Source organism: Onychostruthus taczanowskii, unplaced genomic scaffold, assembly GCF_017590055.1.
Source record: "Onychostruthus taczanowskii isolate IOZ18803 unplaced genomic scaffold, ASM1759005v1 scaffold81, whole genome shotgun sequence".
NCBI lineage: Eukaryota > Metazoa > Chordata > Aves > Passeriformes > Passeridae > Onychostruthus > Onychostruthus taczanowskii.
Window position 1 is genome coordinate 2201496 of NW_024506002.1, and position 13391 is coordinate 2214886.

General features: G+C 47.5%; 1 protein-coding gene across 1 annotated transcript; it reads left to right on the forward strand.

The window, feature by feature from the left end:
• The first annotated feature begins 360 nt into the window (after positions 1-360).
• On the forward strand, positions 361-12523 carry UPRT (uracil phosphoribosyltransferase homolog). The gene is made up of 6 exons (XM_041424320.1): positions 361-375; positions 710-990; positions 6649-6691; positions 10289-10358; positions 11397-11489; positions 12127-12523. The coding sequence occupies exons 1-6, from the start codon at positions 361-363 to the stop codon at positions 12231-12233; spliced, it is 609 nt and encodes a 202-aa protein (XP_041280254.1). The 3' UTR covers positions 12234-12523.
• The last annotated feature ends 868 nt before the right edge of the window (positions 12524-13391 follow it).

Genomic DNA, 13391 nt, shown 5'->3' on the forward strand with positions numbered 1-13391 from the left:
CCCATCTCACCTTCGGTCCTTGCGCAGCTCTCTCAGGCACATTGGAAATTTGTCTTTCCCCTCAAGGTCAGCGACAGCCTTGAGCATCTACTGGGTATGTCTGGAACATGGGGGCAAAGAGAAGGTGTGGACTGAACATCAGCTCTGCTCCTGCAGCTGCTCTGAGACAGCACTCGGGGGGGATGCAAACAGCCAGGAATGCTGGGGGAGTCTGTCTGCAGCAGGGGGCTCAGGCTGCACTGCTGGTTTGGGTGGCTTGGGATGGTTTTCTGACAAAGCTGTAAGGCTTGACAGGTGTGCCAGAGAGGAAAGGAGAAGTTCAGTGTGTGCAGCTCATGATTGCAGCTTTCTTCTGCAGGAATGGCTTCGGGCTCAGTAAGAAGGACTCACTGTTTGCAGGCTCAGTGCTGTTTCCCACAGCATGCTGTTGCTTTTGAATCACACACCAGGACCTGGCAAGGAAAGAGGAGGAGAGAGCATGAGTCCCTGCCTTCCTTTTCTCAATCAATTTCTCTTTTTTAAGGGAACTTTTTGGAAAAGAAAGCCTTTTTTATATATATTACTGCTACATACCTATATGCCTGTCTGTGCAGAAAGCTGCATGGAATAATTGAGCTTTACACCTTTCAGAATTGCTGCCACTAAATTTCATAAATTCCTCCTTAAAAAAAAAAAAAAAAAAAAAAAAAAAAAAAAAAAAAAAAAAAAGGCGATGCCCTGCCAGAACCAGCGCCTCGGCCCGCGGCCGCAGGATGAGCCGCCGGCGGCCGCCACGGCCACGGCGAGCGGAGGATCCCGGCTGATCCGCTTCGCTGAGCCCAGCGAGGACAGCGGCTGCCCCAGCCCGGACAGCAGCAGCAGCAGCAGCAACGGGGTGGTGGCGGCGCCGGTCCCCGCGGGGGAGGGCGGCGCGCCGGCCATCGGGCCGCAGCTGAAGCTGCTGCCCATGAACGACCAGCTGCGGGAGCTGCAGACTATCATCAGGGACAAGTGAGCGCGCCGGGCCGGGTCGGGCCTCGTGGGCTGGGGAGGGGCCGCGGCGGGCCGGGGAGACAGTGGGGGATCGTCGCTTGTCGCTCACTCCATCCTTCCACAGCCCCGCCGAGCCGCTCTCAGCCGGCCGCTGGTGCTGGCTGCCCGGCTCGGCGCTGCCGCCGGAGGGCAGCGTGGCGGGCGCTGCCTGCGGGGTCCCGGCGGGCCGGGCTGTCCCCGGCGGGCCCGAGGGCCGAGCCCAAGGCCGGCGGGACGCGCTGCCGTGCCGCGTGTGCCGGCTCGAACGCCTGGGCCGGCGGCGCGGCCATGTCTGGTGGCGCGGGCCCGAGGGCAGGGCAGGGCAGCGCCCGGCCCGCGCCCAGGGCGGGCAGAGCTCCCGGCGGCTCCCTGCCCACCCGCGCCGCGGGGCTGCCAGGGACCGAGCGGCTCGGCGGGTCTCTAGCCCCTCGCACACTTGGACAGTCCCTGATGGGGGTGTTGGCTCACCTCCGCCCTGCGGGCGGCTCGGAGCCTGCGTGCCACATCATCAGCACCAGGAGCGAGCAGTACAATGTATGTAATGCCCCAAGGGCTTACATAGGGCTTGCACCTTACAAGGGCTTGCACCTTAGGGTCCCGCGGGCGGGCTCGGCAGCAGCTGGGGCTCATCACCGCTCTCTGGAGAGCGCATCCTGCAGGCAGCATGGGGCGGGGAGCCGGTCCCAGGCTCTAAATGGAGACACCTGTGAGCACCATGTTCCACAACGCAGCTCAGGTGCTGAACACGTCCCTCCCACTGATCACGTTTGTAGCTGTGCTTGTTCAGCACTGAGAAGGTGATAGTGGAAAGTGTTAAATATAGCGTACAACACAAGACAAACTCCAGTAGTATCCATCTAGTTATTAAAAACTACTGGTTTGCAAGAACCACCAGCAAAGAGGTGTGAAATCAAGCCTATCAATAGAGTGATCAGGGTCTGAATAAAACCCTCTCTTCCTGTGACACAGTGGCTTTCTGACATCTGCAATAGTCATTGCAGAGACACTCTTCCTTGCTGTGTTTCACATCTGCCCATTTGCATAGTCCATGTTTTGCTGTTTTCTGGCTCTTGAGGCTCAACTTTGTAGCTAACATTTTTTAATTCATTTTTTAATGCAAAACTGATCATCCATTAATTTTATTAACTTAGCTGAACCTCCTTACCTTAAACTAGTTTGTGGAGGATTTTCCTTAATTTTCAAAGCATTGTGGAAAAAGCAAAACCTGGCAGCAGGAACACCAGAGGCAGTGCAGCCTTCATGTAAGGAGGGCACTTTTGACAAGACCACACAGAAGATCTCTGCAGGTGAGAACACCCACCTGGCAGCTTCTCTGTGGAGCAGAAAAGGAAGCTGGAAGTGAACTAAGCAGAGAGGGAATCCAAACTAGGCTTGGTGATGGCCTGTGAAAGGTTTTGAGCTTAGTGAAAACGATATAGTTTTGATGTCTGGACAAATACTAGCAATGTAATTACTTTACTCAGGGGTTTTAGTATTATTATTTGTTTGTACACAGGTTTTGACCTCTTTCAAATACATTTAAGAGGTTTCTGGTTACAATGAGCTTATCCAGAAAGCAGCAGCTGCAATTTTAACTTGAAGGACATTTTTTAGAGTTACATCTGCTTCATTGCACAAGACTTTGGTAAGAGGAAGTCTAGAACAGGACTTGTAAACAGTGAGTTACTCAGAGCAGCTGCAGCAATTGCAGGCTGTACTTTATTCTGAGTGTGATGTTGCCCTGGAAGTGGGGATGGAGCTGTCACTTCCAAGTTCCCTTCCCAACCAGTGAGGAAAATCGGGCAGCAGCCTGCTCAGAAAGGTTGAGTTTGTAGGTAAGGACGGTAGGGAAATATTATTTTTGTGTTCTGTCCCAGGAATTCAGCTGCATCTCATTAAGAGACCTCGGACTGACCTATTTTCATACCTGTCATTCAGAAAGATGCTGAATTGAGAAGAGGATTTTTTAGGCACTGTTCATTAACCTTACCCTGGACTGCTGCAATCTGCCCTAAGACAGCTCTGTAGCTACTGTAGCATTCAAACCAGGTGCTAAAAGAAACTCCTTCTCCTCAGAACTGTGTTTGTGAACTGGCAGCAATGTGGCTCAGAGCAGCTACTGGTCAAAAATCCAATTTAAGCTGATAAAGAGGTATGTTGACATACAGTGCTTGGGAAGAAGGAGAAGCTGTCATCTACAGGAAATCAGAGCCCTGTCACTTAGACTTTCTGGATTAAAAAAGAGCAGGTAACACCTTAACTCAAGGAGAATATTTAGATTCCTCAGTGCTGCAGGGGATGGATGTTCCAAATACAATACCTGAAAATGCCAGACATTAAAAGGCAAGCTCCTGGGGAGGGAGAAATGGAACAAAAGTAGGGAAAAAAACCCAGTCAATTTGGGACTATTACTGTAAGTGAGGAAGGGGTAAATACTCAGAGAGATAATCCCAGTGAGCTGGGATGGAGCTAAGGTCTGGTCAGGCCAGATGAAGAAGACTTTGAGGACTCTATTTTGTCCGTAGCATAAGCTGCTCAGAGAAGTGGAAAGCTCTTTCCTTGTTCCTGAGAGGGTTCAGAGAAAGAAATCATGGCCTTTCAATTGGTATTACTGTAAAGGAAAAAACACCTTCATGTGGCTGGTCATGGTGTCTCATGGGATTCAGAGGTGGCTGGCTGGGACAGGGATGTCCTCCTGGCAGACTGAAATGGCACTTTTGCTTCCTTAGAGTTAACAAGAACTTAGTCTGTGTGCCAGAGCTGGGGAGATGGATAGATCACTTCACTGTGCCTGGGCTTCCTCATTTTCCCTCAGCCCTGTCACTTTTCTGCTCAGCAAGTGCTTAATGGGGGCAGGTGCCTTTTGTACTGAGTGGGAGATGGACCTCGAGTGCTTTAATGGGATGTGAGCTGATGCACTGAAGTACTGAACATTCTAGAACAGTTACAGTCTCTTTTCAAGGAGAGAATGATCTCAAGGTAATTTCGAGCCTCAGATGTGAAGCAGGGATCTGGAAGCTGAAATGAATAGTGCAGTGATGTGTTTATATAGAAGAAAATTCATTAGCTCAGGTTGGCAGTGCCATTTTAACTCATGATTTAACAGGAACTACGATTTAAATCCAGGTACTTTAAGGATCTTGTGTCTGTTGGGTGAGATCGTTCTGTGGTATTCTGCTAAAGCTTCTTATTCCCTAAGGAACAGAGTCATAACATAGAAATGCAGATGGCAGAGAGGCTGGATGTGCAGTCCTGGCTGTTGCACAGAGCAGGGGGATTCAGGAGGGTGTAACTCACCTGTGCTGGGTAAGGACAGCTGCTGCAGGCAGGGAGGGTGGGATCCCTAGGGAGGGTGGGATCCCTCTGCATCCCAGCCCCTGCATGGAAAAAATTAAGGGCTGCAGTCCATTAAGTACTGAAGTGCTGCAGGTAGAACGTGGACCTGTTCCCAGTTACATCACCTCCCTGAGTGCCAACAGCTCATCCAGTGCCTTCAGTTTTCTTAAAAACCTTTTACAAATCCTCTGTAGGGAAGTGGCTTTTTTCCAGCCTGGCCCTCACCCTGGCTGTCTCTCAACAATTTCTGTGAGGAAATGAGAGAAATGGGAATTACTGACACCCCAATACCTGCAGACCTGACAATGTCACTAGAACCAAGTGCTAAAGCAGGAACAAACCCTGCAGCTACTTTATATTACAATACAGCCCCAAAAAACCCATGTCTTCACACCTCCCAAGACAGACACTGTGATATCAGCCACACTCCCCTGCCTTCAGAAACAAAGTGAAACTCATTTATATTGTGTAACACAATGTTCCTGCTACAAGTTAGGTTTTAATGCCTCATATTTTGAGACGTTGTCTTGTTACTTGATGAAGCGGCTGAAACAGTTTCTAGTCTGCCATAAATTGTTGCTTTATGTATTTCTATCTTGTATTTAGGAAGAGCAGTTACAGTGTTTTCACATAAGCCTTTTTTTTTTTCCTGGCCCCTGGCAATTCTGACAGGATGTGGGGTTTGAGACGTGATCTCAGCTTTCCAGCTGCCCCTGTACATGTGCTCTGACATTTTCTGTATTACTGTTATTTGTATGCGTTGTCATTTTCTGGTGCCCTCCCCTTCTCAAAAAACAGGTATGACCAATGAAGGGTGTTCAGTGAACTGTGCAGAGGAACATCTGTGTCTCTGCAAGGACAGAGGAGTTGGTTCAAAGCCTCGTAATCTGCATTAATAACTCAAAACACATTATCACTTTGCAGTCAAAACTGTGGTCTGGACATTATTGGGTCTGTCTTACACCTGTTTGTGAAATTCAGCTAAATTTTCTGAAATTTCTAGGTTCTGGAAGAACCTAGATAGGCAACTTAGCTACTTCCTCTTTTCAAAATACTTACCTACACCACAGATAGAAGTATGAGACTTTCCAAAAGCCTTAATAAAATTGGGTCATATAATTGTACAGATTTGGGTGGGGTTTTTTCCCCCAGTTTTTGGGGTTTTTTTGAGCATTGCCTATCCAGTTAATGTCAAAATAGCAGAAAGTTAGGAATATCCTATCAGTACCAGAAAGAAGGAAAAAAAAAGCAAACAGTATTTTAACAGTGTGTCATTAGTGCAAGGAATGAAACCAGATTAAGTTAATGCTCTTTTGAAACCTCTTTTTTTAAAGTGGGAATAAGTGACTGGTTTCTAGGCAATGAGCAGGCAAACCTTTTGACTTTCATTCATGTGAGCATGAGGTGTCTCAGAATCTTGGAGATTAAATTCAAAATGGCATTTAAGGAGACATGCAGAGTATTAGGGTTTGAAAACATGAGAGGGATTAATAGAACATTTCATTTAGAAGTACCTCTTACCCTGTTGGTGCTGTGTCTCAGGGTTTTCAAAGCCACTGTCCTGTGAGTGTTGGCTCCTTGATCAGAAATGTGTCCTGTTCTGGTGTAGTAAGAGTTGCTCTTGGCATGGGAAGCAAGGTGTTAAAGCTGCTTTCAAAATTCAGGCTTTTTTAACCTTTCATTTTGCCTTCTGAAGGGGCCAAAAGCCACACAGGCACACGAGCAAAAGGTTGTACCCAAACTTATAAGAGGCAGAGAGGTGTTTTCATGGGAATGCTCATTAATCCCTGCTCAGTTTAACCTCACATTCACTGATCTAATCACACTCAGTGAGTTCCAGATAAGATAGGATGTATCTCCTGCTTATCAGGTGTGTTGTCAGCCCTGGGTTAAAGATCTGCATGATCATTGTCCCACAGCTTCTGTCTGACAGCAGGACGGGCAAGCAAAGCTCACTTGCTCAGGGCTGCAGGGAATGCAGGAATATCTGAGCTCAGGAGGTGTTTTGGAACTGAGCTGGAGCTCAGCCATGGGAAACCTAGAGAACATCATCCTCTTGTGTTTAATTGCTACTGGTACAGAGCAGCAGCAGTGCCAGCAGCAAGAGCCAAACCCCAGTGCTGGGTCACTGCATCTCTGCCACCAACCAGGAAACCCAGGACACAGAACCTCTGGGATAAATTCAGTATGTGATAGGAGACATTTCTCTGAAGTGCCTTGGAATATAGTATTTAATATTGTATTTAAGCAACTTCTTAAAGTTATTCCCCAACTTAACATGTAAATTATTACCTTTTCCAGGAAATCCAGTAGAGGAGACTTCGTGTTTTCTGCTGATCGTCTGGTAGGTGAAGAATTTCTTGTTCTTGATGTTGTACTTTGCAACAATGGGTCTTTCAGGACAGAGGAATGGGAGTGTGACAGTGACTTTTCTACCCAAAGGAAATTGCTGTATGACTGCAGCTTTCTGTATAGGGACTTCTGTTCACTGTTTCATCTCAACAGGTTCCAGAAACCATTCTGCTACCAGACACAGCTGCTTGAAGACAGAGGCCTTCAGTAATAAGAAAATTCTGTTCAAAAACAGATGCACAGAGGTTGCAGATAATTGAGTTTTAGTTTGAAGCAGCACTTTTGATCTTGTGAACAGAGCAGTACAATTTCTTACAGATGTTACCAGTTGCTTGCATGCAGAAGTGCCTCCTGGCACTTGCTGTGTATTAGATTATTAGCTCTGGGTGCATCCACATGGAGAATTTGTCTTTAGCCATGTGGTGGTTACAGGCAGGGACAAAGCAGTTTGAAGTTTTCACATGTTTTAGTAAGTCAGAACAAAGACTGCTGAGAGTGTAGCCTTTATCTCATTTAAATTACAAGCTTAAAGAAAACCCCAGCACTTGCTACCACACACGCTTGTGTCCACAACAGTGTTTGTTTTTTACAAATCCACTCTCATTTAACAGAGGGAAGTGTTTTTCCCCTTCCAGCATAGTCCAGAGACCATTCACAGTTACAGCCCCAGCATGCAGCTTTCCTGTGGTGAGCCCAAGCTTAATCCAGGCTTGCTCAGGTTTGACTGCAAGCTAAGATTGTGACTGCAGTGCTGTTTATCTTCATGGCTTTCCACTTTCACCCCACTTTCTCCTTCTTGAGGATGTTTCCTGCATTCCAGTACCTTACTGTCAGTAATAAGTGTGAAGGACCTTTTTCCATGTACCTTCTCACCTTTCTTGGGTGTCCTGCCCTGTTCTGAGGCAAACACTGATTTTTTTTTTCCCCCTCTCATTGCTGGACACTGCAGATCCAGGCAGTGAGTTCAGGTCCTTGCACCAGTGTCCTCTGTGTGCTGGTCCTGCAGCTCTTTGCCACAGAACCTGCTCCTTTGTTTTCCATCTTGTAGGAGGAATTTTGCGCAAAAGAATATGTAGGACTCTCATTTTCTGAATATTTTTCCTAGGTGTGACAAAGAACAGTTATAATTTCATGTGGGATTTGGTCTCTACTAAACTTGGCAAGGTGCAAACAGTTATGACTTGTCATGTTTTTCACCCAGAGAGCAAACAGAGTTTAATGGCAAGAGGCAATGTGTGAAGAAAAGTGTGGGATTATAGGGGAAGAAAATACACCTTGTTGCAGTGAGGAAATGAGAGTGAAGTTAAGCTTGGGCAGAAGAATGAAGAGAATGAAGTTAAGCTGCCTTGGCAGCTGTTAGGGGCAGTGTCTCCTGAGGTCACTAGAGGGAGAAGTCTTAAGGAGGGATTCTAAAGGTGATGGATTTCTGGTGGTGCAGTTTGTTCACACATAAGGGGATGACACAAAGGAAACGTTTGAAGATACTTGTGAGAAAAAGGAGTTACTGGGCAGTGGAGGTTGGCAGGGAGTGTCTGAAAGCCACTGCCGGGGCTGTGATCCTGAAACTGAAAGAAGTGAGGTTAAAGTCGTGTGGAGGAAGGACCAAGACAAACCTGTGTGGTGTTTGTGAAGGAGGAGAAGCAACCCCTGGCATGGGAGACAGTCCTTATGGCTGCTGGTGGTGGAACTGGGGACAGCTGGAACTCAGGGCAGGTGCTGGGAAGGGCACAGAGCTCCTCTCGGGACAGGAGCTCCCCCTGATCCCAGCGCCCGCACTGGAGGCACTGAACTGGTGTCACAGCTGCTGCTGCTTTGCAGCAGAAAGCACATTTTGGGGGGTGCCTGGAGGCCCGAGGAGGAGCCATGAATTCATTTCTCAGCCCTACCAGCAGCTCCCTGTGTAACACTGCCCAGGTCACTTCACCTTTCTGCCCTCCTGCCTCTTTCAGGGGGTGAGCATTCAAAATGGTTTGAAATGCTGAGCTGCAAAGAGCTGTACAGATGCAGAGGATGTCCTGCCTCCTCTTGAGCTTCCAAGAACAGCCACACATAATGGCTTAGAGGATTTTCTACCTTGGGACCAAAGCCTGACTTCCTGTTTCATGTGGGGCTCTAGTAACACTGCTTTTATCTTCTAAGCAATGGCACTCACCTTTCTGGGAGAGGAGCAGCTGGTTCTTGGGGCATGAGAGAAGAGAGGAGGAAATTAGTCCTTGAGTGTGGAGGTGGCAGGAAGTACAGTGCAAAAATAAATGTTTTATCAACACTGACAAGTTTACAAATAATCCTTCCAGCCCCTGTGTAAAACACTGATAAGTGTAGGGAGATCACAGAGATTATTTGACCATAAGACCTTTACTGGATTACTCTAAACTTTTGGTAGATTATGTGGAGCAATGTCAGCACTTCAGCAAGATGAAAAAGGCTTTTCTTCCAAACCTGGCAAATTGTTGGTTGGCTTTTTTTTTTTTTTTTTTTTGAACTAAGTTCAAAAACATAAAATAAAATTGGGTACAAATGTCCCAGAAACTATCTGCAACCTCTGAGTATGGCTGCCACAAACACAGCTCTAAGAAGAAAAAGTTGTATTAAAATGACTAAAAATACCTTGAAAGAGAGATTATAAATGTAAGGGGCCATTTCTAGCAGAGGCTGCGTGTGTGCCAGGGACTGGGGCAGAATGGAAGGACAGGAAAACCTTCCAGGCTGCCCTCTGGAATAAGAACTGCCTGAGGTGAGCAGTACCTGCTCCATCCCAGGAGCAGTGCCTCACTCTCCATCCCACAGTGAATTTTGAATAATCAGTGATTTTTTTAGTTAAAGCTCTTGCTTGGCAGTAGCTTTCCTTGAGCAGTTCTGGGCTGTGAATCTTTGGCTCACGAACAGAGAGAATTCTCACATCTTTAATCCCCAGAGCATCCTCCAGGACAGTCATTCTGGCTGCAGGTGGATGTGTTTGGTGCTTTGCAGGGCAGCACCAGGGGAGGCCTGGGAGCTGCCCCTCCACCTGCACCATCCAAAAATGCAGGGATTGGCAGCACCACCTGGAAACCAGAGCTGGCAGGAGTGGGAGGTGAAGGTGATAGAGACTCTTGGACCTGCTGACTTGTCTTTGGGCACTGGTGGTGTGTGTGCATTGCTGCAGCTTCTGGGGCTGTTCTGGCAGCCCAGCTGCAGTTTAGTCCCAGAAACAGGGATGTGAAAATAGAGCCTGGCTGAGGGGGAACTTCACCCTTCCCTCACCGGGATTTCCTGTCAGCAAATGGAGTTACATTGGTGCCTCACTCATCTGTTGAGAAGAATTTGTCTGTGAAGCCTCTGCCCAACAGATGTAAATAAAGTCAGTTTAATGATTGCTTATGAACCCCTCTCTTCTCCCAGTTTTGTTCTGCAATGCCTTTGTTTGAATTGTGGCCAAAACATAGGCCTCACCCCCAAAAGGTCTCTAGCAGCAATTAGGGACTGAATTTAAAGAGACCCTTTTAGACCATTTGGGCTCATCCAGGTCCAGTCCTTGTAACTGCTATGTAGTGCCTTATCTCCAGAGATAACAGTCCCTTAAAGATGGCTCACCTCTTTGGTTCCACAGATCAGACTCGTGGTTGAAGAGGGACTGAATCAACTGCCCTACACAGAATGTACTGTGACCACTCCAACAGGTATGTGGGAAATCACCCCTGGCCTGGGTCGGACTGGAGGTGGAACTGATATCAAAATACACAGAATTATTACAAGAGTTACAGGATATCCTGAGCTGGAAGGGACTCAGGATCATTGAGTCCAACTCCCTGCTCCTCAGAGAACTGCCCAAAACTGAACCCTGCAACATCCAGATGGTCTTTGAACTCTGACAGACTTGGTGCCACGAGTGCTTCCCTGGGAGCGCTGAGCAGGCAGAGTGACTGTCCCTGCTGGTTTAGAAAGCTACAAGGCACATACCACAACTGAGCAAAACAGTCAACATTGTCTTTTCACTAAGGATTACAGTGGTCTTGCAAAACCATGAAGAAAATGTACCAATGTATGTGCAAGATCAGTTCACCTGCCCACACCACAGCATTGAACTAAAACTGATGGCATTTCACATGCCCATTAAGGGAAAAAGTGCTTGGCACAAGCAGCTTTGCTTTGCCAGCCTAAATCTGTCCATGCAACTGGGGCCAGCTGGGAGTGAGGATGAGCAGGAAATGCAAAGTGGCACTAGAGAAAACCATTGCAGGAGTTGTGGGTCCTCCTGTCAGCTGTAAAGATCTGTAAGGTTACAGCTACTCAGGTGTGCAGTACTCAGAGGCAGCTGCTGAGTGCAGCAGCAGGATGGGAGAACTGCTCAGCTCCGTGCTGTGACCCACAGCACACCTGTGAGATGTGCACCAGCTGAGTCCTGGTCCCCTGAGTACTCCACTTGCATTCCTGCAGGGTGACACTCGCACTCTGCAGTAAAGCATTGGTGTGGCTGTACTTACAATTGGAGAAATTATGAACTGCAAACCCTCAACTGTGGAAGCAGACAGAGTTCACACCCAGGAGGCACCATCCATTACCTGTGCTCATTTTTACATCAAACAGCAGCCCCTTCACCTTTGAGCATTGGTGTCACATCTGTTCCCATGAGGCAGTGACAGACCCAGGACCATCTCCTCTCTGCTCAGAGAGGGCAGAAGGGAGCAGCCACTGAGCCCTGGTTTCTTCCCTCACAGGACACAAGTACGAAGGAGTCCGATTTGAGAAGGGAAACTGCGGGGTCAGCATCATGAGAAGTGGTAGGTGGTGCTGGCTGCTGAAGGACACACATTAAATGCTTTGGAAACCTGGAAGCAACTTCCTTTCAAAGATGTGCAACAACAGGTTTACCCAAATTCTTTCTTAGGTGTCCTTGATAAGAGAATGTCCATGAATATCTCCCATTAACCTTTAAGGAGACAAATGGCTGGCACAGAGGACTGAGTGGCAAAACTGCAAATGGGAGAGAGTTCCTAAAAGCAGGAGTTTGCAGCACTGCCAGTTCATGGCTCACAGAGCAGTGCCAGAGCAACACCAGGAGTGGGAGCTGAATGGAGCTACAGAACTGGCCTGGCTGCAGGTTAGAGGTAAAAGGGGATCTAAATGAGGAACATTTGCTTCTCTGGGAGGAAAGAGGACCTTGTGTGTTGTGTTAGAAATTAGCCATGGCAGAAATCTGTATCAGAAAACTCAGCTGAACTGCAGAGCAGCCTGTACCCACTTTAATTGGGAGCATGGCTGTATGGGGAAGAAAACCCCAAAAAAGCAATTCCCTGAAGTCAGGCAGTTTCCTCAGACATGGTTAGCTAAGGGAGGAACAGGAAGAGGAGACAAGCACAGAGCCTGACTTACTTTTGGAATGCTGCTGATCACAGTTTGACATGGGCTGAAGCACTGTAGTCATTATTGCCTTTCCTGTCTTCCAAGGTGCCAAATCCATCATCCAGGAATTCCCAGACATCACCATTTTAACTACAGAAGTGCATCCTGTTGCACCAACACACTTTGGACAGAAGTATTTTGGGACAGACTGACAGTCTTGGAACAACTGGATATGACTCTATGGCATTACAAGAGGTTTTTTTACATTTTATTACTATTGAGTTGGTCGAGGGCATGTTTAAAAACCTTTTTGGCCAACTAACTTAGGTTAGTGCTGGCCTGAACAGGGATCAGGTACAGTGACAAAGCACTCTGGTTACATGGTCAAGCATCTCCATGTTGGGGCTCTATAACTGCCACACTCTGCTTTTATTCCTATTTATTCTTCTCCAGCCTGTCCGTGGCCGCCTGCAAGAGCAAAATAAACCCAACTAAACCCCAAGGAGTGTCCTTCATTTCTAGGGTCACTTGGCATCACTCCAGCCACAGCCACTCCCACTGCTTCCAAATCTCAGGGTCCTCCTCAGCAGCCACATGCATTTTTGGTCTTTGGCTGGTAATAAAGATACAACTTTGGAATTTTGCTCTGCAAACATTATTCTCAAATAGTGAAACACCCCTGATTGTCTTGCTCTGGTCTCCTCTCTCTCAAGAAGATTCCTGTTGCAGCAGAGGTGCAAACTGGGTGGGAACTGGGGGTGGGAGCAGCACTGCCTGTGGAAATTCTACACATACAGAACTTGGGAGTTGTATGAGACAAAAGGTGTGGCTGGATCAGTCTCACCAACCCTTTAAAAGACAGGAAAACTGCAGCAAAAAGCTGGAACTCGATTTCTAGTCCTGTTCACAGAGCTCCAGAGCCAGGAGACAAGCGTGGCCCTCAAGGCTCAGCAGCCTTTCCAAAGCCTCAGGGCACTCCTTGTTTGGGTCACATTAAACATCAGTCTGCAGCCAAATCCCTTCTTTCTTTGAATCCCTGGGCAATAAGCACACCACACCCAGCTGGCCAGTACCTCCCCTCACTGTAACTTTGGGGAAATCCAGGAACACAATATAAGCCATTATTATTTTAAAATATATCCGTATTCTGCAATTGCAGGATTAGGGAATGTTGTCTCAAGTAGTGTCCTTACCTCTCATCAGGTGAGTGGAGTGCTGAGGTCTGGGCTGCCCACAGCAATGAATGTTTTTGTCACAGATAAAGAACATTCCCTATTCCAAGCAGTAATTCCAATTAATTAAAGTTGTGTAACACTTCCAGAGAGGGAATTTTAGCTCAAGCATAGGAAATAACCATTCACAAGTCTAAT

Excerpts from the sequence above, each read along its gene's own strand:
- UPRT (XM_041424320.1), top strand. Across the intron at positions 991-6,648 it reads CAGACTATCATCAGGGACAA|GAAATCCAGTAGAGGAGACT; the intron begins GTGAGCGCGCCG and ends TACCTTTTCCAG. Across the intron at positions 11,490-12,126 it reads CTGGCTGCTGAAGGACACAC|GTGCCAAATCCATCATCCAG; the intron begins ATTAAATGCTTT and ends CTGTCTTCCAAG.